General features: G+C 26.7%; 5 protein-coding genes and 1 long non-coding RNA gene across 11 annotated transcripts; 3 read left to right on the top strand and 3 right to left on the bottom strand.

The window, feature by feature from the left end:
* Positions 1 to 54: 54 nt before the first annotated feature.
* LOC122568831 (apoptosis-inducing factor 1, mitochondrial) lies at positions 55 to 3,937 on the top strand. Its single transcript, XM_043729042.1, has 12 exons — positions 55 to 343; positions 852 to 1,141; positions 1,270 to 1,330; positions 1,417 to 1,577; positions 1,649 to 1,779; positions 1,861 to 2,036; positions 2,098 to 2,289; positions 2,377 to 2,570; positions 2,682 to 2,934; positions 3,033 to 3,217; positions 3,289 to 3,486; positions 3,583 to 3,937. Exons 1-12 carry the CDS (start codon positions 253 to 255, stop codon positions 3,652 to 3,654), a joined length of 2,004 nt encoding a protein of 667 aa, XP_043584977.1. The 5' UTR covers positions 55 to 252; the 3' UTR covers positions 3,655 to 3,937.
* Positions 3,938 to 4,054: 117 nt separating this feature from the next.
* LOC122568829 (protein broad-minded-like) lies at positions 4,055 to 8,461 on the bottom strand. The gene is made up of 8 exons (XM_043729040.1): positions 6,730 to 8,461; positions 6,319 to 6,656; positions 6,035 to 6,231; positions 5,624 to 5,956; positions 5,217 to 5,536; positions 4,639 to 4,816; positions 4,344 to 4,559; positions 4,055 to 4,274 (listed from the first exon to the last, which is right to left on the bottom strand). Exons 1-8 carry the CDS (start codon positions 8,403 to 8,405, stop codon positions 4,167 to 4,169), a joined length of 3,366 nt encoding a protein of 1,121 aa, XP_043584975.1. The 5' UTR covers positions 8,406 to 8,461; the 3' UTR covers positions 4,055 to 4,166.
* Positions 8,462 to 8,566: 105 nt separating this feature from the next.
* On the bottom strand, positions 8,567 to 12,984 carry LOC122568642 (TBC domain-containing protein kinase-like protein). Its single transcript, XM_043728601.1, has 15 exons — positions 12,835 to 12,984; positions 12,442 to 12,752; positions 12,092 to 12,302; positions 11,765 to 12,014; positions 11,430 to 11,658; positions 11,083 to 11,357; positions 10,868 to 11,014; positions 10,670 to 10,790; positions 10,316 to 10,477; positions 10,072 to 10,249; positions 9,803 to 10,009; positions 9,435 to 9,694; positions 9,232 to 9,359; positions 8,989 to 9,151; positions 8,567 to 8,931 (listed from the first exon to the last, which is right to left on the bottom strand). Exons 3-15 carry the CDS (start codon positions 12,294 to 12,296, stop codon positions 8,824 to 8,826), a joined length of 2,433 nt encoding a protein of 810 aa, XP_043584536.1. The 5' UTR covers positions 12,297 to 12,302; positions 12,442 to 12,752; positions 12,835 to 12,984; the 3' UTR covers positions 8,567 to 8,823.
* A 168-nt stretch (positions 12,985 to 13,152) lies between these two features.
* On the top strand, positions 13,153 to 15,592 carry LOC122568647 (60S ribosomal protein L10a). The gene is made up of 5 exons (XM_043728610.1): positions 13,153 to 13,295; positions 14,016 to 14,171; positions 14,705 to 14,853; positions 15,085 to 15,257; positions 15,362 to 15,592. The coding sequence occupies exons 1-5, from the start codon at positions 13,291 to 13,293 to the stop codon at positions 15,530 to 15,532; spliced, it is 654 nt and encodes a 217-aa protein (XP_043584545.1). The 5' UTR covers positions 13,153 to 13,290; the 3' UTR covers positions 15,533 to 15,592.
* On the bottom strand, positions 15,461 to 16,314 carry LOC122568650. Its single transcript, XR_006317169.1, has 2 exons — positions 16,182 to 16,314; positions 15,461 to 16,110 (listed from the first exon to the last, which is right to left on the bottom strand). It is a non-coding gene; the product is annotated as an uncharacterized LOC122568650 (long non-coding RNA).
* LOC122568641 (tyrosine-protein phosphatase 10D) lies at positions 16,104 to 27,054 on the top strand. 6 transcript variants are annotated; one of them, XR_006317168.1, is made up of 21 exons: positions 16,104 to 17,125; positions 20,314 to 20,718; positions 20,787 to 21,074; positions 21,204 to 21,482; positions 21,566 to 21,832; positions 21,912 to 22,244; positions 22,372 to 22,689; positions 22,776 to 23,108; positions 23,215 to 23,514; positions 23,587 to 23,790; positions 23,918 to 24,023; positions 24,186 to 24,412; positions 24,496 to 24,572; positions 24,661 to 24,795; positions 24,867 to 24,989; positions 25,085 to 25,233; positions 25,398 to 25,533; positions 26,132 to 26,198; positions 26,275 to 26,373; positions 26,820 to 26,886; positions 26,969 to 27,054. XR_006317168.1 is itself a non-coding variant. In XM_043728595.1 (21 exons), the coding sequence occupies exons 3-20, from the start codon at positions 20,319 to 20,321 to the stop codon at positions 26,358 to 26,360; spliced, it is 3,828 nt and encodes a 1,275-aa protein (XP_043584530.1). In that variant the 5' UTR covers positions 16,104 to 16,857; positions 16,977 to 17,125; positions 20,314 to 20,318; the 3' UTR covers positions 26,361 to 26,373; positions 26,820 to 27,054. The 6 variants fall into 6 exon arrangements, 5 of the variants coding, with proteins under 5 accessions (XP_043584530.1, XP_043584534.1, XP_043584531.1 ...); XM_043728595.1 differs by having other exon boundaries at positions 16,104 to 16,857; positions 16,977 to 17,125; positions 26,820 to 27,054; XM_043728599.1 differs by having other exon boundaries at positions 21,617 to 21,832; positions 26,820 to 27,054.
* The last annotated feature ends 7 nt before the right edge of the window (positions 27,055 to 27,061 follow it).

Raw genomic sequence — 27,061 nt, forward strand, 5'->3', positions numbered from 1 at the left:
TTGTAATAAATATTTTAACATATTTACAAATCTTATTCCCGCTGTATAACAAATTTCTCTGCAATTGTTTCAAAATCGATGCATCGTAAATACGGCAAGTTGTTTCCTAAAGAAATTTGGTAATGGAGTGTCCTGTGCCATTCAAGTATAAAGGAAAAACTATAGAGCGACTTCCAGTCGTGCGTGTGGATAATAGAACCGGCCACACGCGCTTCCTCCATATTGCGTAAGGCCAAAATTGGCCCGTCAAAAATGTTAAGCTACGGTAGAGTTATAGGACGATTGCCAAAACTTACGAGACATTCATATGCCAATCACTACTGTCGACCTTCAAAATATGTTGGTAAGTACTGATATATTTAATTTTCAAAAACGTGGTTTTTTCTTAATTTATATCAATTTTTCTTCTGCTACTGAGCTTGTTAGTATTTTCCAATTAAATATTAAGTTAATTCTTTTATTTGACATTCTAATTACAAATATTGACAGTAAGATCTTATAATTGTATATACACATTCAAATGATACTATCTCTCAATTAATATTCTGTTAAATTTATATTCGGTTTATTTATCTGAAAATACACCATGCGATATAACCTCAAAATCAGACAATGTATACATTCTTTCAATGTATTTGTTTCATATGATGTTATTGATGAAAAAAATCCTTTTATTAAATGAAACCTAAAAGTTGTGTAGAGCATATTATTCAATTACAATTATTTTATAATGCTTAATTTTTCTTGCAGTAAAACAATTACTAATTTTATTTATATTTAAACAATTTCCAAATTAATGTTTAATGAGAATTATTCTTAAATTAACTATTATTATATTTTTCTGATTTTAGGAATATTTAGTGTTCATAATTTATGGTATAGTAGCAATACAAATGATAAAGCATTTAAACCTCCAGGGACCACCATAAAGCCAGAAGAATGTGTACCTGAAAGTAGTTATTCCAAACAAAAAAGAAGTGTCCCTATATGTGAGTCTCATCCTAATGCATCTTGTCCACCATCTTGTTATGAAATTTGTGGAAAACCAGATGATTCGAAGAAACCAAATGACAAGAAGCCTTCATCACCATATTGGAAAATATTGGCAACCTTATTCATAGCAGGAGTTACAATATATGCGGTATGGTACTAGAGATTTCTTTGTATATCATGTCTTATTTGTACTCTTGATTATAACAGACTATAATATTATAAATTTTTTGGTTTTTTTCTTTCTTTTTAATATTTTCATTGAAACATATTCTGTAGATATCTTCTTCAAATTGGTTTACTATGAAAAAAACAGATTCTCGAAAGGATGTAAGTAAGAGTAAGTTGAATAAGAGCTTGTACTTATAAAATGTCTTTTTAAATGTAGATGTTCATGATTAATTTATGTTTATGTCACATAATTAGGAAAAAAGAATGGAAGGAGAATTAGAAGATCACTTGAAAAAACTAAATCTCCACCTACTTCTAGTTCATTCCCTTCAGAAATACCTTATCTTTTAATAGGAGGTGGAACAGCTGCATTTTCTGCATTTAGGTCTATTAAATCTAGAGATCCTAGAGCTAAGGTGCTTTGTAATAATTTTGTTTCTTCATTTACTGAACTAGGATCTAGTAACATAATCAGTATTTTCCTTAGGTTTTAGTAATAACAGAAGAAGGAGATTTGCCATATATGAGACCTCCATTATCCAAGGAACTTTGGTATAATAGAGATAGAAAAATAAGTGCGCAATTACTTTTTAAGCAATGGAATGGTGCTCAAAGAAGGTAATAGAATGATCATTTATTCAAATAGAAATTTATTATGTTTTTATATAGTTAGTAATTTATTATATATTATGTTTACAGCATATTTTATGAACCACCAGAATTTTATTCAGATATTACTAATTTGAGTCAATCTGATAAAGGTGGTGTGGCTGTAGCTACAGGTTGGAAAGTTACAAAAATTGATGTTCCAAACAAAACTGTGATGCTTGACGATGGTTATGAAATAAAGTATGACAAGTGTCTTATTGCAACTGGTAAGTATAATTAATTTATATTTAAAATTTACATACAATTTTCATTATAATATATTTATAGGTGCATCACCTAAAAATCTCCCAGTTTTTGAATCAATGCAAGATGAACTTAAGGATAAAATCGTAACCTTCAGAACAAAAGAAGATTTTCTTGATTTAGAAGATGCTGTGCATAATCCTAAGCATAAAAATATAGTTATAATTGGTGGAGGATTTCTTGGTTCGGAACTTGCGTGCTCATTGGCTCGTAATTGTAGGTTTTTATTACATCTTTTATTATTAATACCATTGTTTAATTAATTATTAACATAAAATAATAACTAATTTTATTATTATTTAGTACCTGAGAATAGAAAAGTATATCAAATATATAAAGAGAAATTTATAATGGATCAAGTATTACCACAATACCTAAGCGAATGGGCAACAAAGAAAGCAATGTTAGAAGGTGTTAATTGTATTGCTAATTCTGAAGTAGAAGATTATTCTTATAAAGGTGGACAATTATCGCTCGTCCTTTCAGATAATCGTGTTGTACGTTTTATTTAAATATCTACACAAAAATAAAAATAATAATGAAAGTGGTAGTTTGTTTATAAGTGAGTGATTATTCTTTTTTTTTCTTTTTTTTGTTTACATGGAAAGATTGATGCCGATCAAGTGATTGTAGCAGTAGGTGTTGAGCCAAATACTGATTTGGCAAAAGCTTCACATTTAGAAACAGATCCTGAAATAGGCGGTTTTCTTGTTAATGCGGAATTAGAAGCAAGGAGTAATCTTTGGGTTGCTGGAGATGCAGCTTGCTTTTATGACATTAGACTTGGTAGAAGAAGAGTAGAACATCATGATCATGCTGTAATCTCGGGAAGATTGGCAGGAGAAAATATGACTGGTGCAAGTAAGTTAAGATTTTCTCAATATATGCTATGTTAATTATTAATATAAAAATTAAGATAAAACGAAAAATGATAAAATCTGTATTTCTGTGTTAACTAGGAAAACCATATCTACATCAATCAATGTTTTGGTCCGACTTAGGACCAGAGGTTGGATATGAAGCAATTGGTATTGTGGATTCATCACTGCCAACTGTAGGAGTTTTTGTAAAAACAACGAAGTCAGATGCTTCGATAACATCTGTTAATAGCTCAAATGAAATCACACAATCTTCAGATACGAAGGTAACGAATAGTATACTAATAATACAATCATAATTAATTTTATTTATATATTATGTACTTTTAAACCACAGAAATTGAATTCAACACAAATACAATCAAGCTTAGAAGAAACAGATAAATCAAAATGTTCCGATAATTCAAAAATCTCACTGGAGGAACCTAAAAAATATGACGATTTTGGAAAAGGAGTCGTTTTTTATTTGCGTGATGATATTGTGGTTGGCATAGTTCTTTGGAACATCTTTAATCGGATGTCTATTGCTAGACAGGTACGTTCATGAAATGTGTAGAACAGAAGAAAGTTCAGCTTTTATAAAATATATGTTAAAAGACATATTTCTTCTATATATATGTATCTCTTACAGGTGCTTGCAAGAGGCACAAAATATGATGATTTAAATGAAGTAGCAAAACTGTTTACTATTCATGATGACTGATTCCACTAATATGACAACTATATGATTATATCGTGTCATTATTGTACATAAGGTTATTTATCTATCAGTTCTAAAACATTTTACAAATAAAAAAAGTCTACAACTGGTATCTTATTCCTGAATTTATAAAATACGATTTGTATAAATATTGCACATACTACGTACAAAGTATTTTCCATAAAAATAAATGGTAACATTCTTATAGACAATGAGATATGTTTATTAAACTAGTTACAAGGTGTGAATTTTACTAGGAAATAAATGAAAATGTTTTGTTAGTTAATCAGAGTTTAATATTATATCATACCAATAATAGTTCTATATGTGTAAAACATTCATACATACATATAAATTCACTTCAAATTAAGTTTTAAAAGTTGTTTTGTGTTGATATATTTAAAGGTAGTTCTATTATTTAATATATTTATATATATATAATTATCTTGTTTTATTGATATAATGAATATTCATTAAAAAATGAAATTTTTTGCTATTTTTATATTTTATTCTTTTTAATTAAATCCTTTAACCGAAAATTTTGGTAGAATTTTGTTTCCATATCTTTTGTCTAATGAATCCATAAATTTGATATAATTGTGACATTGATAATCATCCAAAACCTATATAAATAACGTAGATAAATTATACAATATGTAGGCATTATATTTAATATGTGTTATGATACATACCATATGTTCTGGCCACAGTTTTCCATTCGTTGTGCTTTCCATTATTGAAAATTGACAATGATATAAAAGTGATACACAATAATATATTATATAATCAGGCGAAAACAAAACACAAATTGCGAAAAAATGCATAATTTGGGGCAATGGAAGTATACCCCAAAAACATTGAGATACCATTAAATTACATATTAAAGACCAATCCACTCCAGAAGCATTCTGCATTGGAATATAAATTAACATATAATAATCTGTGATGGAAGGCAAATAAGAATGAAATTTATTTTTCAATATATACCTTAAGTGCAAATTTGATATGTGGAAGTTCATTACTAACAATACTTTCTAAAATTTGCATAAATGTATATTGTGTGGCACATTCTTCTTTAATATTTTTATCCACAACTTTTCCCAAATTACACCATAAAAACGGAGTTACTGGGAATTGAATTAATTGAGTAATAAATGTTTTGCATCTGCAATTATCATATGCTATTATATCATAATATAACATAGGTCAATGATGTGAAATAGTTGTCTTATATGCATTATCATTGCAATGATGACCAAGTTTTCAACCTGAGACCTACCAATGATGATACATTGACTAGCTAGAGTTACCCCATAATCTTTTCTCAAAAAAGTAGTAGCAATTTCAATATTACTTTGTTCAGAAAGTTTTTGATCTATTTATTAAGATACTGCAGCATTTAGAAATTGCTACCAGGGGTATATTCGCGGTCAACTGAGGTATATGTGTATGAAGTATAATAGTAGAAAATAAAACAATTATTTAATAATTATAAAATGTTTGTGTTTTTTATATAAAATTATATTATGTAAAAATTTAATTTCCACTGGTAATTTTGTGTGTACCTGTCAACATCTCCTTTACAAATGATGAATACTGTTGATAAAAACCAATCAAATCCATCAAATTTTGCTGGTCTTTCATATTGTATAAATGCATAACATGCATTTATAAATTCTTGTAATTTTTCTTTCATTTCAACTGTATTTTTCAAAACATCATTTTGTTCTGCATAATACAGAACTAAATCAATTCCATGTATTTCTTCTGAAAACCAACAATCTATATTTGATGATATGTTTTCCTTCCATTGAAAGATTTCTCCCCATTCTGAAGTAGGAATTGCTTTTTGCATCTGATCCACTAGTTGAATTAATACTGTATTCTAGTAAATAAAAAATTTATCTTATAAAAATATAACAAGATAAACTTAACAAACTGAACCCAATAAAATCAGAAAACCTGTATTTACTTTTATTGGATCTTGCGATGCTATATACGCTTCTCTAATTTGTTGGACCCAATTATTATCTAATAATCCAGATCTATTTTCTCGAAGTAAACTTTCTAATTCCGTGCCATATTTGGTTTCTGAGAATGAATTTTCTTTGATTAATTCCAATGGAAATAACTTTGCTAGATTATATTCTTCTGGTTCTGAAGCTTCTTCTTCATCTTTACTTTTAACAAAATATGTTTTAGATATAATTTTATGTTGTATTAAAGTATAATCATCAATGTATTTTGTATTCAGTTCTTCACTTATTACTTCTGTATTAAAATTTTGAAATCCTAACAAGATATTCTGGAAAGATTTATATTATAAAAATATAAAAAAGAAGAAATTAAAATATCTTAGTCTTATAGCATGTAGATGTATTACCTGAAAATTCAGTAATTCTAATAGATATAAACAAATATTCAAATTCCAAATTACAATATTTAATGATAGAAGCCCTAAATAGTGATAATTTGATTCAGGATTTATTGAATCATTAAATAATTCTGATAAATTAAGTGGATAATTATGCTCTTCATTATTGTATGATTCTTTTATATTTGACATAAATGCACAAAAACCTATAAAATAAAAAATAAATAATTTACATAAATAAATTAAAATTAAATTAGTATGACATAATGAAAAATTTTTATCATTATTCTTACACTTAAAATTAAGAGAAAAAATTTTTAGTATATGTAAAAATTTCTGAATATTTTCATGATCCCATGGGTCATGAAAATAGTGTGGATCTTCTAGTATTTTACATGTTTCTGAGAGTAAGGTAGATAGGACATGGGGTGCAAGATTAGCAATTACATTATACCCCAAATGAAAAAAGGCAGCAGATGATACAAAATTAACTACTTCAATTGATGTCCATGACATTCTTAAAGGTGCAGTAGATCCTTCAATTAGTTCTTGAAATACTGATGATTCTTGAACAAGACTTTTCAATCCATATGGTATAGATACCATCTTAAGTAATAATGTATTAATTGCACTATAAATAAAATTTTACTTTCTTAATACTATATTTAACTAATAAAAACAGATGACATATATATTTAAATTACCTATTTATCTGTTGAGCTTTATTTTCATTCTCAAAATAAGATTTATCTAATTTCTTATAAAAATATGATACAGCAGGATAAAATTCTTTTTCTACTTTATACTGTATTATTTCATATGCATCAAATACATTAAATAACTTCTGTATTACTTCAAATAATTTAACAAGATATTCTACATTCATTATGGATAAAGGTTGCCGTAACATATTTGATGCTATTATTATAATAAACATAGCTGGACATTTAGATATGTTACTTTCAAAATTTACTGTATGTTCTTTGCATTCTGAGATAAGAAATGTAGAACCATCTGCTGTGTCTAACATACATAGAATAATATTTAATGTATGTGGCCATATATTAATGTTATTTTCAGAAAAAGATGATAAATGACATAATGCAATATGATAAAATTCATAATCATATAATATAGTTGATTGGTCTAAAACAAATTGTAGAGCATAACAAGAAACATCATATACACTGCTTAATGTTTCTATGGATAATTTATTTAAAGCTCTTAGAGAAGCAGTTAAAAATCCAGAAACTGAAAATGGAATGTCAAATGTATTTTCCTGTAGAAGTTCACGGCCTGCTTTATAAACACAGAGTTGGGATACAAAACATAAACAATGAAGATAAGTTACTGTTTCCACTGTACTTCCATTAATAATAACTTCCATTGGATCATCGTAAATAGAAACTGCTATAGAATGAGGAGGCTCTTCCAATCCTCTTTGTACATAATGCATTATTTGTTGTAATAAATTTGGTGATTTTCCTATAGCAGTTAGAAATATTTTTCTAGTAGCAAGACTAACAATCCATTTTCTACTCCAGTCAGCACGTGGTTCTAATACAGAAATAATATTCAGTATATTTAATGTTTTTGTCTGTGTTGCAGTTCCAAATTCATGTGTACTCAAAAATATTATAAATTCTTCTATCAATTGTTCTATAGTTTTATCAGGATTTCTTGCACTTTTTAACTTTTCTTCGTGATAACGAAGTATTAGATGTATGATACGAAATATTCTTTCATGGAAAAAGAATTTAAAATTAATTCCAGAAATTAATGTAGGTAAAATTTCAAATGTCTTTTGCGAGTGATATTGAGCATTAAAACCATTCAATAAATTTATATATACATCATACGATTGTAAACAAGAGAGCAATTTAGCGTGTACCTGTAAACTAGCTTCAAAAATAGATCTACTTTCATCTATAAGACCATCTAATAAAGCTTTTTGAAGCGAATCCCATATGGGATTATTATTTAAATTCGATAGCTCACTTTTTAATAAAATTTCGTAACCAGCTAATCTTACATGAGCAGGTTTATTTTGATTAATTTTATCGAGAATAACGTTATAGCATTCATCGTTATTTAATGAAGAATTCCAATCTTCACTTGTTTGATCACTGATGCAAGAGGAGGATGACTGTGGTCGCGAATCGAAGAGTAGAGTTGATGTAGATCTCGAAGCAGATTGTTCAACGATTGTAGCTCTTATAGAATTCACTAAAATGGACATTTCTTTTGAACGTATAATCTTTTGAGCAATATTAATATTGTCCACGTCTTCTCTCAATGATTTTTGTATATTTGCTTCAAATTCTTTTTTCAAGCACCTTTTTATCCACTTTTGAAGATTTGGAGAAATATCACCTTCCATATTTGCAAAATAAATAAATTCTATCTATACAATCATGTTTAGACAATTAGAGTAACTCGAAAATGTAAATGAAACCTTTATACTAAAATGTTTTGACTGTGTTTCTATAGTAACCATCTAAAGCAAATGAAGATATAGTATACTGTATATAGTATAACAAAAATTTAATTCTTTAATTAATATAATACATATTTTATATGTACTATTATCGCTTATAATCTCAATGTTAGAAAGATATAATATTTTACAATTACCTCATAATATTCTACATATAATATAGTTAAATAAAATATTACAATATATAAGTAATTTAAAATTATATATATATACATATATATACAAATTGTATAATTCTCAAATATGAAAATGTGGCGTTGTAATTTATTACATTAAAAAGTCCAGCATTTACACGTTACTTTTATCGTAATGCTACTATAACATTTGGAGATTTTGCCCGTAAGATAGAAATTCCTCCTTGTAAAGAACATACACCCACAACTCCGCATTTTACCAAAAAATCTGCAAACTACAAAACATTTTTATTCCAATGCTGAAAAACTAAATTTTGTATTATAATACTGACCAAGGCATTATTTTGATCATGAGGCCCAATAATTACAACAACGCTATTTTTATTTTCTACAAGTGGTTTTGCATGTGGTCCAAGAGTTTCAATATGAGTTAAGGAAAGTTGTACACTTGTAAATGGAATATTAATACTGCCTACTACAGCACCTCTTTCAAATCTATATAAAGAAAATGATTACCATATATATAGAAATGATTTAGAATAATGTAATATTTCCTTTACAGGTAAATTACTCACTGTATGTTATTGCGTACATCTACAGTTATTAATCTTTCAGGGCTATTGTTTAATAAATCTAAAAAGTCATCAACAGAAATTCTTGGCATTTTTTCAGTACCTGGTTCTGGTTCTAACCAATTTATATCCTAAAATGTAACATATTTTTTAAAATTTGTATTTAATAAATTATCTTGAAGAATACATAGAGTTTATATTTATACTTTTGGTTGATTAAACTGATGTTTTCTATAAGTAATACTAGGTGGTGTATTTTGGTACATCATCATAGAATCTTTAACACATAATTCGATGTCGATTTCAGGAAGATCAGAAAATAAGAGGATACATTCATTGAAACCTGAAGTTAAAAGAGAATCTCGTAATTGTTTTAATATTGCTAGTCCAACTAAAAGTGGAAATGATGAATCTCCTAATAGAAGTTTATCCCATAAATGAAGTATTTTGTGAAGTGGAAACACATCTAAAATAAGAAAGTTCAAGAATATGTAATAATCAACAATTTCAAAAGAGGAAAATTTATGATGTGAACAATTTTACATAATCCATACATTAATAATAAATGACTTACGTGAAAACATTGTTAAAAACCATGGAATTGCAAACAATTCTAATACAAAGTTGATTGATCTAAGATGATTAGCTAATTGTGGATCGTGGAAAGCTATAATTTGTGAAAATTTTCCTAAATATTCTTGTATAATAGCAGAATTATCTTTCAGAAAAAATTTGTGAAGATATTTTGGTATAAATGCAGACAGACATTCGAATGCTCTAGCTAAAATAAAAATATTAATAAAGTTTACATATATATACTATATAATTTACTTAATTTATTACCTTCGTTATTAAAATTAAGATATAGAAATGGAGCTGTTAACGAATCTAATCCTTGCCAATAAACATAATGAGGATTATTTCGAACCCATGCTTTGAGTAATCTTTGTAATCTTTCGTGACCAGCACCAGATGACAATAATTCACTATACTGATGACATCTTGGTATGTCTACCTCTATCTAAGATATTGTTAATAAATTAAAACATAAAGATAAATAATGTAATGCGACTGAATGATGAATTACTTGTCGATCTGTGTGCGTAGGTGTTTCTTTGTCAATCATATCATAACGTTTTTGAATATCACCAGTAATACCAAGCAATGCTGCCCATACGGCTCCCCTAACAGGTGGAGGTATATCTTTGTGTGCTTCTTCAATTATTGCTTCCCGTGTAATTGGATAAACCTAAATTATCAATATACATAACTAAATATTTTAAGTGTTCTATGAAAAGATTCTATTTTTGTAATAATTTATTGGTGACATTTTTTATTAATGAATTCATAGTAAATAATTTAAAACTTCCAAGATATTCAAAATAAAGTAATTACCTGTAACAGTTTATTATATATCAAATATTCAAAATAATATAATCACCTGTAGTAATCTATCATATAAAACAATCCTATAAAATTGATATTCTGTATCTCTTTCTCTTATAATTAAAGGTAACTGGGAAGCAGCATCTATCAAATCCTCTTGCGATTGAACGCGCATTCTATAAAGCATGTACAAAATGATTTATATAATATTGAAGAAAAATGTGAAATTTACATTTATCTTTATTATACCTACTGATTTGTTAACCATGGATAATTAGCTATATATGGAATATGAGACAAACGTTGATGTAGTGTATCAAGAGGAACTTTAACCACACGTAAATCAAGTAATCCTGCTGTGTCTCTTCTGCCAAACATTTGACCTAAAAGTATCACTAAACTAAAAAGAAAATTAAAATAAATTGTGCTTTTCTCCACAGAACATGATATTTATAAAACTTTTATTACTTTGGAATTGATAAAATAGGTGGTCTTGACCGAATAAATCCCTGTTTCTTTAACTCCACAGTAATATCGCCTCCTGCTAATTGCCATAAATAATATAATTCATCCATTTTTCTAACAATAACATTCTTATATAAATTTTTTTCTTTTTCTTTCTCATTTTGTAACAAAAATTCTTCAAATATAGGTAACTTCAGTAACTCTTCTGGTATCTTGCGCGTTAAGGGGTGAATTTGTAAGCAACAATCTATAAAATCCTTTACTTTATCAGGTAAATCCTAGAACAATAATAAATACAAAGAAATAACTATACAGTGTGACCCAGGATTTAAGAGTCAAATAAATTATACCTTATAAATATTGTAACAATTAGCTTCTCTTGCAAGACGTTCAAAAACAGAAGTTTCACAGTGTATTAGACTAAGAACTTTCCGCAAACATTGAGATAATTTTACACCTGGCCACATTGACTTTCCCAATAATAATTCTGCAATAATCATACCTAAAGACCAAGAATCTACTTTTGAGCTACTGACACCAGAACTCAGAAATACTTCAGGAGCTGTATACTTTGGATAACTAATAAAAAATTGTATTATGTATTTAAATAAGTATTTCTTATTTCTACTAAATATTCAATTACAGTTAAATTTTATTAAACTAAATATTTTATTATAAGACATACCCAATAGGAAAAGATACATTCTTTCCACTATCTGTCATATAATATAAACCAAAATTATATAACTGTACATTTCCACTTTTATTGACTAATATATTTTCAGGATTTAAATGTCTGTGTACTAAGCCTAAATTATTCATATGCTGTAAACCCAACAGGCATTGAAATGCTATTTTCACAATATCATCAATGTTCAAATTTTCTTTTTTATTTAATGTATCTCCATTATATTCTGCAACCACTACTACCCGTTCTACAAAAAATAATTTTAATTAGATAATCATATGAAATGTTTTTAAATTTCTAATTTTTAAATATAATAAGATTTACCATGTTTACTTCTAATTATATCAAGATATGTAGATAAATTTGGATGGTGAATAGTCTTTAAAAATTGAGATTTTCCATATATGGTTATCGAATTTGGTGTAAGAGGTAAACCATTGCTACCACAAACTTCAACTGGATGACTTTGGGCAAAAAATGTCATCCCTCCGAAACATCGTTCTTCATTTTCTAAAAGTGCTGGACACATTTTCGACTATAAAATAGAACATATTATTATACAGTATCTTAACAATATTTAAATAACTAATTTAATTTTAATAATGACAAAAAGTTTACATACATATAAAAAAATACATCATGTAATGCAAGAAATAATTATAAAATATACGTACTTGATTTATTAATATATATTTTTACGAAATTTTAAACTATAAATCGATATTTACATCATTAACCTCAACGAATACTTATAACCATTATCAATTATAAAAATATATTTAATTGTCTCTTAGAATTATGTCTTTTCATAGTTTAAATATTTATCATTTGTAAAGTAAATCAAATTACTGATTTATTTATCAATTTTGTTTACAAGAATAAACAAGACCTCCCACTTCATATATATACATATGTATATATGTATATATCACTGATATGTATATGTATCATGAACCACGATCATATAAATAGATCTGGACACTCGCTAGGGAAAATCGTTCGAAAATTGAATCATGTCTAGTTGTGAAAAATTAACATGGAAGATCAACAAAAGTCTGCGTTCTTACGAGATAGACAGAGATGAGTAGAGTGTCTCTTTCTCTGAGGTATTTATAGCATGTTACGGAGTGCAGAACGAGAACCTTCTTGCCTTCGATGTTAATTTTTCACAACTAGTCACGATTTAATTTTCAGACAGTTTTTCACAGACTTCGATATATATGAATGTAAGACCTGATAATAGGAATTCTGTGTACATTATATGTATAGTCTACATATATAGACTATATATATATCGATGCATACTGAAATAGTTAAATTTAAAGCCGAGTTCACATAAATTGCAAACACGACATCTGTGACAGTTTCATAAACTATAAGCTAGGATGCTCATAAACGTGGTCCCATCTAGCAAATATATATTGCTTTTACTGGTTCTGCTGTTAATGTAGCAGTTTCCTTTCTGATTTTAATCGTGCAGTAGATAGGACGTTTTCTTTTCAGTGATCTTGCAAAGAGGTACAATGACGTGAGTATCTAATCTTTTCATATTTTATAAATCTGAAATTTTTTTTCTTTGATATTATAAATAATATTTATTGCGATATATCTTTTTAATGTAATTACGAATATTTTTTAAAAATAACCGTTATTGAAGCTTTATATCGTACCAATTTCTGGACATGATATCTCCACATTGTACTATAACTTTTCAAATGCATCTTTAAAAGTCTTTTATAAAATGAATTTTAAGCATTTAATAAATATAAATAAATACTTTTTCTATTATGTGTTGAATTCTTTTTATTTTATAACAGTTTTATATCATACTTTATTTAAATTATATTCTAATCCTAATTAACTATCATTGTAGCATAGTATTATTGAAAATATTCAACTTTTATATATATACTATTTTAATATAATTTTATTTTAATAATAAATGAATTCACATGAGTTCACTATATGTTGGATATAAATAAAGGAAATGGGCACTGCTTATAAGATTAATTGTGAACACCAAGCAATATAAAAATTTCATGTACAAAAATGTTAGTAGCAGTTCATTTCTCATTTATAAATAATTTCATTAGAAACAGAAACATGCTAGTATCGATGAATCAACAAATCTCTGTCCGTATCTCACTCTTAAGACCCACTTTTTTTTATTTGTATTCTGTATATTATAATAGTAGTAATAATTGTTTTAAATTTCAACTTTGATTGTAATAATAATTTTAATCAATAGGTCCAAAGTATCACGTGATACTCTCTATGAATGTGTGAATGGTGTTATCCAAAATTCACAAGATAAAAAAAGGAAATTCTTAGAAACAGTGGAACTCCAAATTGGCTTGAAGAATTATGATCCTCAAAAGGACAAACGTTTCTCAGGCACCGTCAAGTATGTTTCTACCTGACATTGAGGATTCTTTTCGGTTTCTAATGATTACCATAAAATCTTTACTTCCCTTTTCTTTTCCTCTTTTTTTTTTTTTATTTTTTAACTAACATCCGAAAAGGTTGCCTCATGCATAGTCAGGAAGCTAGGTTTTGCCTAGCGGACCTCTACCCAGGGTCTTAAATAAATTGGGGAGGTTTTTTACCGTTATATTTATTACAGGGTCATGAATTATGATCCTGCTGGTAAGTCAATATTTGACTATGGCAACTATTCAATCAATTCAATTATTAAAACCAATGTTCAATGATGTTGAACTACTTTGCATGTATTATCTGAATACTTCGTGTGGTTATCCATTATGTTACTGAGAATATTGACTTTGATAATTGTATTTTCATTTTAAAGTAATTGGAATAATATTGAATTCCACTTTGACTGTTATTTTGAATATTTATTCATAATAACATATATAAAATCAACAGTTTAAGGAATATTAATTGCTTAATTACACACGTAATTTATCTCTATTGAAGGTTGAAGAATATTCCAAGACCAAAGATGCAAGTTTGTGTTTTGGGAGATCAGCAACACTGTGATGAAGCTAAAGCTAATAATATTCCATATATGGATGCAGAAGCATTGAAAAAATTAAATAAGAACAAAAAGCTTGTGAAGAAACTAGGTAATTTGAAGTTTATTTTGTCTATTTAATTCTTTTCTTTGTGCCTTCCAAAAAGCACCATTGCTACTTTGTAATGTGTAGTAGTGGTCGTCTACTGGAAGAAAATGAAATTCTTCACTTGGTGAGGACGTTGTGTTTTATTCCTTCGTACCTCAATCCGTGTCGAGACATCTTTTCATTCAACTTTAGTATAATTTGATTTAAAAATTAACTTGCACGTGCTTTTTACAGCTAAAAAATATGACGCCTTCTTAGCTAGTGAATCTTTAATTAAACAAATTCCACGTATTCTTGGTCCTGGTCTGAACAAAGCTGGCAAATTCCCTGGTCTTCTATCTCATCAGGAGTCAATGGTAGGGAAAATTGATGAGGTGAAAGCTACAATTAAATTCCAAATGAAGAAGGTAAATTTTGTTGCATATTCGTTGTTTCAAAAAATATTTTACTTACAAATTCTTGTTAAAACTGTAATTTATAATATTCAAACGTAATTTGAAAAACTTTTCAGGTATTATGTTTATCAGTGGCTGTAGGTCACGTGGGAATGACTCCAGATGAATTGGTACAAAATGTACATCTTTCAATTAACTTTTTAGTTTCATTGTTGAAAAAACACTGGCAAAATGTACGTTCTCTTCACATTAAATCTTCTATGGGACCACCTCAAAGATTATACTAATTTAATTAGTATAAGTACTATCGATGTACAATGAAAAAATAAAGCAGACAACTCAATGTATGATGTGTTACAATTTGTTACAAAAAATTTTCCTATTTGATATTTTTCAAACTTACAATTTAAAAATGTATTGATATCATAATTCATGTATTATAATTATCTTATTGAAAATCGTACAATTGTTGCATTTACTAGACTAAAGTTATATATGTTTTAACATAACGTATTCTCGTAATCATATTATATAATATTTCATTAAAAAGAAAAATTACTTTGTGATGCATTTATAATATTTTGTCGTTATTAAAATGGTACCAAAAATTTTATAATAAAGGAAACAGATTCATTTATTATATGTATCGGTGATTATGAAAATGCTGTATCGAAAAAAAAGTCGAGATTTTCATTTGTTTTATGTTGTATTGATTTATATTTTTATATAACTAAGAAATTTTTGCTAAATAGCTGAGAAATGAGTAACGATATGAGGAAGTCACTTCCATATTTATCCATGGAAGTTCCGATTTATCTACGTTCATTTTGACAGTGGTGTTGGTCACATATACCTTGTGCGTGAGCTGTGAGTTTGTGAAAAAAATAACAATTATATATTTTTGTATTATGTCAGAGAGGCAATAAGAGAGCTTACACCTATTGTTCTAGTTATTCCACAGTACAAATGTTGCACTACGGCCAAATCCTAAAACCAAGTCCTAGTGTTCCACGCTAGCATATACAAAAACCTATTTAATTTCACCGCAAACGAGGTATAGCCCAACAAATGAAGACGACGTATTCGTTAAGACGAAAGACAACTTTGAACGGCGGTGACCTAAGGTCTAAAGCTTACTCTTTTAACGAATGATATAACTAGACACGAACACAATACACCATTGATCTTTCTCATTTTCTTTCTTTTTCATGTGCTATTATATGTCATTACCTTTAATGTTAAGCATGTAAACTAAAAATTTTACAAGTAAATTTTCAAAGTAAAAGATAAAAATTTTGGTTAATAAATTAGTCAAGATGTCAAATCTTGTCTGTTGATAATTTTCTCTTCTGTTTTTATCGTTTCTGTAAATAAATACGCATGCAAACATATACATTACGTCAGAAATACTATTAGAGAGGAAGTTCCTCTCTGATATTATTCACAACCTATCAACCACTGAAATTACTATTAAAGTAAAATTTAAGATTTATCATAACGTTTATTATTTAGTATAAAGCAAATTTAATGTTAAATCTAAAAACCTATTGTGTATAAAATATATCAAAATTATTACTATTCATCATTCCACTAATTCATTATCGCTTAAACGGTAAGATTTCCTTTTCTTCTCTAAAAAGAATATAATAAATAATTAATTTCTCTTTCTGAGGCAACTTTCTTTCAGTATTGCGTGATTATGTTATTCTCTTATTTGTCTATCTCGAATAGAAAAGTATGAACTTGTTCATAAAACCGTACAATGAAATAGTTTTTTGTACCGTGGAACTAAATAAATGCATGTATATGCTAGCGTGGAACACCTTCAGTACTCGGACGTTGGGGGCAGTACTAATCCGGAAACAACCGGAAAGATACGCGTGAGTACTCTCATTTCCTCTCTAACTATGTCGTTAAATAAAGGCTCGGGTATGGGCTATGGTAATGCTTCATATGAAACATCAATGGATTTTGAAGCGGGATTTCATGTTTTAGACTTTTCATCGAAAAAATAAAGGCCAAAATTATGTTATAATTTACACTTACCTTCATGCAAATGTGGGGCCAAGAGAAAATTATAAAGATAATTATTTACTACTTTACATTTCACTAATTTATCAAGAATATTTTAAAGCCTTTAAACCTTCGAAACAAAATTTTGTTATTGAACCAGGAGATGATTAATAATTAATTCTACAAAATTACAATATATAGAACATAAATAAATAAATCTGTTTGTTTTAGCTTGTTTTCTTAATAAAATTCATTATTTTTTTTATCGTAAAAGATTACATATTTTATGAATATTTTATTTCATATTGGAAAAATATTTTGTAATACACTCAAACGCAAAAATTTAAATATTTAGAAATAAAATATATATGTCGCAAGTATACACATCAAATTGCATTAACATATGTGTGAAATGGTCAAATGATAAATCGCTTGAGAAATAAATAGTAATTCTATTTGTTTTTCCAACAATACAAATATAAAATTATACAATAATTGTAGCAATGTTAACAGATATCTATTTTTATTATTTAAGCAGATTTTTATCAAATTATTAATTACATATATATAGTTAACGTACCTTTTTATATCTATTTTATTAACTTGTCTCAAACATTTTTCATGAATATTCTAATATGATATTTTTTATATTGAAAAATTAAAAATTATAAATTAAAGATATACCAAAAAGTAAACAGAATAAAAGTGTCTTAAATTTTCCCTCATTTGCGCTTATATATACATAGTAAAATGAAGATTTCTTATTCGTCGAGTTTTCGTTTATCTTATATCAGTTTATATATTTTCTTTTCATTTAAAAGTCTTACTCAAATAATCAGTAATAAATAATTTATTATTTATTACTTAATTAATAAATTTAAGTTGTTCATCTCGTTTAAGTTGCACAAATATATTTTATAAATATACTATTCAAATACAAGTAAATATAACTTTTTGTGAGTTAAAAGGTTCAAATAATCAGAACACGTTATTTTTAACAACCTTTGAGGAGGTTATAATATATTCTTTAAAGATGTATATACATATGCTCCTCTATCTTGCTTCATAAATAAATTGCAGCTTCAATGAAGTTGTAGATTTATTCGAGAGCTTAATGCTGTTTTATTTTTTTTTTTACGATTGAATGTAATCTTAATATAACAAATTTCGATCATAGTGCTTAACATTCGATTCACATGTATTTTAGTAGAATGCGCAAAAACGTTAATGAAAACGGGGGTCTTATCTATATTAAAAGAAGACTGATATTTAATGAATAACATTGAGAGATTCAAATCACGGGAAAGTCTAATCTTTTGGGCAAGTACATTTTATGTTTAATTTAATACTTAACATACACAATTGCATTAAGAATTACGTACACATATATAATGGTATATAAATGTAGCTTAAATATTATAAATTATTTATTAATTATGATTTCCAATTATTAACAATGCGTTAACATATCAGTTATTATATATGCGTTATTACATATATATAATTACAGATATATAATTAAAATTATACAATTTTAATAATTATAAAACTTTTCGATAACAGCCATTTGTGTAATAATTGTGTTCAGTGATTTTATAAACTTATTATAATAAATATAATTCATGTAAGACTCCAAAGAAATGAATTTTTATAAAAGCTATATATAAAATATAATAAAAAATTGTTAAAATTCGTAAAATGATCAAGATAAATATTACCCTCATGTTTGATTAATAAAGTAGTACAGAGTACGCTTTTAAGAGTTTAAAATAGACTTGAGATTCTTATCAGCAATATCAATGACTATAGGAGGGATAAACGAAAACCTGTTGGTAAGTGATCAGAAGTCAGAATGATTATCAAGAAAATAACTAACACATCGAGTTTTCAAAATAGTTCTTCGTACCTTTGTTAATAGATCTCATTGATTCGAGTGTATAAATTTTTAATAATTTTATTGAAAACAACGAATTAATTCTTATGTGCAGAGTTTAATCCTGGATAAACCGACTTTTTCTCTAATAAGTGGATAAAACATAACAATCGTTTTGTATACGAAAAAGGTTTTAATTCGTAATGAAAAATATAGAATATATGTTTATAATTTATCAATGAAGAACAATTTTTTGTGAGATTAGGTAAAGAATCGTGAGCATTTGACTTTTCATATTACGATGATCTGTGAAAAAACATTGCTGATGGAATCGTGATTGATATGAGCTATAACATATCAATCAATTATTGTGAAATTCTACTTGCCACTTTAAACGCCTATTGTACATATACCGTTTTATTTTTAATATCTGATTTTTTACAATGCATTTATAAAATGAATAATACTAGCAATCAAAATAAATTCACATAACGTGTTAAATGAAGCGAAATGCACAATCATAAATGCACAAAACGTATAAAAATTACAATTTCAATTGTTGTCTTTGGTATAAAATTATTTCTCTGGTTTTAAATTATGATGCTAAATATATAATACTTTGAAATATATATATAATTAACATTTCAATTAATTTAGATAGCCTAAAAAATATCACTTTAAATAGAAAAAAGAATTATATTGGCAGAAACCAATGTAACCTATCTAAATAATGTGTTAAAAAGATGCATTGGTCAAAATTAAATCGATTATTTATCAAATTTCTTTATTTCTAATATTAACATTTTTCATTGTTCCTTCGAAATCATGGTTAATGAAACGTTTCCATTTCTAATTAATATACGATTTATTTGTGATAACAATGATATTTTTCGTTTGTGAATTGACTCGAGGTATATTTTAAGTTTATCGGAAAGAATAACAAATATTGATTCCGTTTTTAGTTGTAATATGAAATAAACCTTTCGAAAGTCTAGATTACATCGTTTCAAGTACGTAATGTTAACTATACGACGTATAAAGTGTACAATAAAATTATCACCAGAACCTGATACTTTACCTAGCGCAGTTAATTAATTAATTAAGATAAAAAAACATCAAACTGTTATCTTAGATTTTTACGATTTTAATAATGAAACTGTGTTCCAATTTACAATTTTATAGGTAACATGATACGAAAAAAACGATTGAAAGTGTTGATTTACGCACTACAGATCATCTATGTGCTCAGTGAAAATAATTTAATCGATCATCGACACATCGGACAAAATGAAACACTGACCGCTTCGATGAAAATTTTATCGTTTGATCTCAATGCTGAATATGTAGTATCTTCAGAACTAAATAATTCTATGAGCATAAAAGAGTTTCTAGACGAAGTTACGGAATTCGAACAAAATGAGCTCCTGCCGAATGATTACCTGAAAAGCAACGATACTAATATATCGATTCTCGATACAACGAACAATGACTTCATTCAAAAATTCGAGCATATTTCTATTTCATCTAACGAATTGAAAGATAACCAAATTTTATCGGAAGATATATTAGTGACATGTAACGAAAAAGGTATAATTATTTAGATAAAGGTCAGTATAAATGAATGATTTTACTATATACATTTGCTTTGTTTATAGATCGAGAAAATGTACAGAATCTAACGATTGATCTAGTTGCTACAGAATGGATATTTCTCTCCTGGGAACCTCCTTGTGATAATATAACAAGTGAATTGTTTTATACTATCGATATATGTTTGGACTTGAATCAACCATGTTTTTCAAGAAATAGAACTATAGTAAAAGATGTACAATATAATGCCACTGATCTAGAACCATGCAACAATTATACATTTATTGTAAAAGCCATTGACAAAGATTTAAACTCGACTGGAGTTATTGTAACAGGAGCGACGAGTTCTAATAGTAAAATTATAATATTAATACAAATTTAATATCCAATATAATTATTTAAATTTACTCTGGTTTAATTATTTTGCAGAAATTGCTTTTTAAAATATAATATACAATTTATATACTATTCATTCTTTTTAGTTACTGAAATTGGAGATATTCAAAAATTAGTTGCGCATACTGCTTCCAGTACAATTAAATTAAGCTGGAAATCACCAGGAGATTACCCAACATGTGTAAATCATTATTTAATTGAGCAATGTTTTAAAAATATTTGTAGTAATGCCTCAATTACAACTGAGGAATATATTTCATCAAATTTAGAACCATGTGAGGAATATTTCTTTATAATTAGAGCAGTTTCAATAAACAACAAACAATCTAATGGTGTTGATATTACATTAAAAACAAATTCTCCAAGTATGTTAGTCAGTGATTATACTAGTTTTTACACATAGCTACTAATTAATAATTTTTTGAGTAATGATAATTATTTTTATAAGAATCTAGTAGACCTCAAAACCCAACTGTGGAAGCTAATGCATTTTCTTTAGTTATTCATTGGGAACCACCAGAAATTGGAGCTAAATGTATTAAATATTACCGTGTTACTATTGATCCACAGCCAAAAACAGAACAAGTAACTGGAACAAATGTAACAATAAGTGATTTGTATGCATGTACTCCATATTACATTTATATTAATGCAGTAGATGAAGACAATAATGATGGGGAAATGATCAATTTTGATACAAGAACAGCATCAACAGGTGAAAAGAAATTATGAATATTATATATGTATATTTTATCAAATATTTATGTTTAAGAATAAATGAAAATTTTATTTAGTATCGAAATCACCAATATTAAATATGAAAGAACCAATTGTTACAACGCATGACATAATGCTTTCATGGAAGATTGAGAAAGGCAACAGTAACTGTACTTTAACATCTTTAAAAGCTGTGTGTAATGCTACAATGACAAACGGTCATGGTTATGAAGTTAAGAATGGGGAAACTGAAGTACATATAGATTCTCATATTCAAGATGAATATTTTACAAATTCAATAATAAAGAATGTCAGTCCATTTACTACATATATATGTTGGGCATATGTTCTTAATGAAGCAGGAAATAGTGAATTAAGTAAATTAATAAGTGTAACAACATCAGAAGATAGTAAGTAAGCAGAAATGCATAAAAATTATGTTAAACATATAGTTTTTAACCTATATTAAAAATACAAGAAATAACAAAAGTCATAAGTGATATTAATGGTAATGTATGATATTCTTTAATATTTCAGTACCATCTGCACCTTTTCTCAATGTTACAAATATAACATATTCACAATTTATATTTGTTTGGGAACCACCATCATATTTAGCAGGAAATTTACATGAATTTGAACTTATATTTGAAGGAGAAATATATTTCTATATGCCTGATTGGTGCAAACCAGTAACCTTAAAAACCATTAAACATTTTAATGGATCTACATTCATTTTTGAATATTTAAATGCAACAGCATTTACATATTATACAGCAAAAATCAAAGCAAGAACCTCTGCAGGCTGGGGAAATTATAACAATGACTTAGTGTTATTTAAAACACCAGCTGGAGGTAATTCCTTATTACATGGAATTATAGATATTTATAATTTCAATATCACTAAACTCTATTATATTACTATAGTTATTATATATTAGTTCCAGGGATGGTATCCAATTTTTCATATTCAATTGTAAACAATGAAAATAATAAAAATGTTTTGAATACCATTTTGACATGGGGCATTCCATGTTCTTTAAATGGAATATTGGAATATTTTAATGTATTTGTAGATGGGACTAGAACTAATTATGAACCACATTCTTTTACATTACAATTTTTATCAAATGATGTTAAAAATGATACAGTCATAACAAATTTAAAGGAGTTAAAAGCAGAATATAATTATATCATTAAAGTGGTAACAAAGGTTCAGGGAGTCCAAGATTTTGGAATACCAGCATTTAAAAATATTTCATATCCTGCTGGTAGTATGTACCTAACTCTAAATAATATAAACTAGCAGCTTTCATAAAATATTTATCTTTAAGTATTAAAATGTCGTTAATAAGTTACTACACATTATTTATATTTTAGTTCCACCTCAACCTGATGAAGATTATATAAAATCTATAACTATAGATCCAGCTAGTGCACGAAGAACTACAACAACAGCTACACTTTTACTTCCCTTATTCCCTAATACAAATGGCGATATTATTTATTATTCTATTATAGTATCAAGAATGAACTATAATACTCCATCAAGTATTAGATTTAATATAACGAATAATACGAATCGTATATTATGGCCAAATATATCTTCTTGGAAAGAAGCTATGCTACAAGACTTTACAATACCTTATCAAGCTACTAGACTATGTTGGAATCCTTATCGTAGGTGATATATTTTTCAATTTGTATTCAGATTTAATTAAAAATATTTGAATTATTATCGTATTTTTGCAGCTAATTCTGTTGCTGATTATGGCGATATGGAAGCAGTCAAGTATACACTTGGCAAAAATACAAATTGTAAAGAAATTTCATCTAATACCAATAAAAGAATTTATTGTAATGGTCCTCTTAAACCAAATACATGGTATCATGTTAGAATGCGGGCATTTACTCGTGGTGGATATTCTGATTCTACAACATTTTTAATAAAAACCAGTAAAGTGTTTATTGATTCTTAAAGTTATTTGTATTTTTCTTCGTTTAGTCGCTTCGATATTGGTATTGCAAAAATCATACATAATTAAATTTTATTGTATTCATTAAATATTTTAAATTATATTAGATGCTGAAATAGATATCGTACTTGTTAGTGGAGTTGTTTTTGGTATTTTATTCTTGGGAATTTTATCAACAATAATGTTATTATTTCGCAAATGTTCAATTCGTGCGTAAGTAAATTTTATTTTTTGTTTAGTTCAACATTGTCACAGTAAAAATAATATTCATCAAAATATAAAAATTTAAACATTTAAACATTGTAACAACGTATATATTGTGACCAAAAATTTACATAATTAATAATTTAATGATAATTTATACATGTTTTTTAGAATATTACGACGATTTTTACATTCTGACATGTCTGGATCACCAGTTCCTACACCTTTTTCAAAAAAGAAATTTATAGCTCATTGTCAACAATTTATTGATAATCCTGGAAAATTAAGCAATGAATTTCAGTTACTTCAAACTCTTAGTATTGATTTACAGATGCCAACCAATACTGCTTGTTTACAAGCCAATAAGAAGAAAAATAGATATTCTGATATTTTACCATGTAAAAATATTGATTTACATATTATAAAGATGTAAATTATATATAAAATGAAAAAAAATACTTTATTAAATTTATATTTTCAGATGATTTTTCAAGAGTTAAACTGGAAGTAATTGAAAATGATCCTAATACTGACTACATCAATGCATCTTTTATTAAGGTGAGTAACCATAAAATTATTTGTTTATATTAAATATAAATTATATTATGTATTAAATATGAATTAAATGGGTATACACTATTTTCAGGGCTATAGTGGCGAAAATGAATATATAGCTTGTCAAGGACCAAAAGAAGAAACAACATTTGATTTTTGGAGAATGATAGAGCAATATGACATCAATGTGATAGTTATGTTGACTGAGTTAGTTGAAAAAGACAAAGTAAGATTTTCACACTAAATATATTTAAATCTCGTTTAATGCATGAATGTTAAAAATTGATACCTTTGTAGGAGAAATGTCATCAATATTTTCCAACAATTAGAGAAACTTTTAAGTACGAAAATTTGACTATAAAATGTATAAGTGAATTAGATTATAGATCTTATACACAAAGAACGTTAGTATTACAAAAGGTATAAAATTTAGACTTAATTTACAAGATTTAATAAAATACATTTGTTCTTATATATATTAATTTAATTCTCCTATTTATAAATAATAAATATAGGAAAACAAAAAAAGGAATATAACACATTTACATTTCAAAGAATGGCCAGATCATGATGTCCCAGAGGATTTTGAACCAATAATCCATTTTTGCCAGATTGTACATCGTAATGTTACTGCTAATAAAGGGTATATTGTGATTCATTGCAGGTAAAAATATATGAGTTTAGTATAATAGTTAATAATATCATATATCGTTTTAATATTATTCAGTACTGTTATTACTTTACATTTTGAATTTATTTAATATTATTACTATTTCATTATTTTATATAAATTTATTATATATATATATATAATACATACTTTTACAGTGCAGGAATTGGTAGAACTGGCACTTTAATAGCAATAGATATAATTTTACAACATCTTCGAGATAATAAAAAATTGGATGTGTTTGGAACAGTATATAGATTACGACGTGATAGAATAAATATGGTGCAAAAAGAAGTAGGAAAATCTAAGATCTTTTATATTAATATTAATATAAATTATGTACTCATAAATTATATATCTATCGAATAACACGCAAAAATAGGCGTGATTCCTTGTGGGAAAATAAGGAAAAATATAGAATAAAATTTTTTTATTCTCGACTTAATCTTCGAGAAAATCGAGTTTGAAAATTCGTTAAGTATATTTGAATATGCCTAATTCCGGGCTGAACAGGATTAAATAATCGATAGGAAATCATTCCACGTGTGAAAATAAATAAAAAATGCAGAACAAAATTTTTTTACGAGATACTTTGTTTCCGAAAAAAATAAATTTGAAAATTTATCATACGCGTGTAGTAGGTCAATTTTTAACTAAATATGTTCAAACTTTACATTATTTTGTCCTGTCCAATCCGAAATTTGTCATGTTGAAGCATATAAATTTCATATATTTTCAACCTTGATTTTCTCGAAAACTAAGCCGAGAATGAAAAAATTTTATTCTATATTTTTTCTTATTTTTCCACAAGCAGTCACATTATGCCCGCTCTTACGGGTTATTCGATTGGATCTTGTATATCTAATACTATTAATATTTATTATATTTTTAGAGTCAATATGCTTACATATACAATTGTACAAAGCAAATATTAAAAAATCCCTATTGTTTAAAGAATTGTAAGTTTATCATGTTTACTACAAACAAATTTATTTACTATTATTTTTCGTTTTAAATATTGGAATTTGTCTCTAGATAAACCACCACCTATGAATCCAGTGTACGAAAATACCTCCAGGAAAACAAGAATAGTACAAAGTTCAAATATAAATCTACACTAGTCACAACTTTGAGGTAAGCATGTAACAAGTAATTTTAAATATTTATTTTTGTTTTGCACAATATTGAAATTTATATGTATAAAAAAGTGATAGAAATATGTATTTTTTTTAACATAAAATGAAGATGTATTATTTAATATAGAAGATCAATGTAATAAGTAATGTATGTATATATAAGTACAACTGTAATGAAACATGATACTTTGTATTTTGTTTATAATAATACGTGAATCAAATTTTATTCTTTATTATTTCTTAATACATAAATTTAATACATTTTTATTTCTATGGAATGCATATGATAATATATTTTTAAAGCAGATAGAACATTTTAAGAAAACTATAATAATAACATTTCAATATAAGGTTGTAATTGTTTAGTTTTAACTGGATATATGATTTAAAGATTACAGTAGATTTAATTAATATAAATGTCTAATCTTTTAATTGTTATTCAAGGTATAAGCTACCTACCTACCATTGCTTGACAAAAGTCCTATATGAGAAGTGCAATCTTCCTTTGAGTGTAAGTGTTTCTATTTTATTTAAATATATATACATATCAAAAATGAATAATATACACAAAACCAATAAAAATATGTTTTCAGGATTTAATTATCTAGTCTTTCTTCATTAAGCTATGATTTATTGACTTCTTCTTGTATAGAGAATAAATTAACCATTTTATACAAAACTATGAT

This window comes from Bombus pyrosoma, linkage group LG6, assembly GCF_014825855.1.
Source record: "Bombus pyrosoma isolate SC7728 linkage group LG6, ASM1482585v1, whole genome shotgun sequence".
NCBI classification, from domain to species: domain Eukaryota; kingdom Metazoa; phylum Arthropoda; class Insecta; order Hymenoptera; family Apidae; genus Bombus; species Bombus pyrosoma.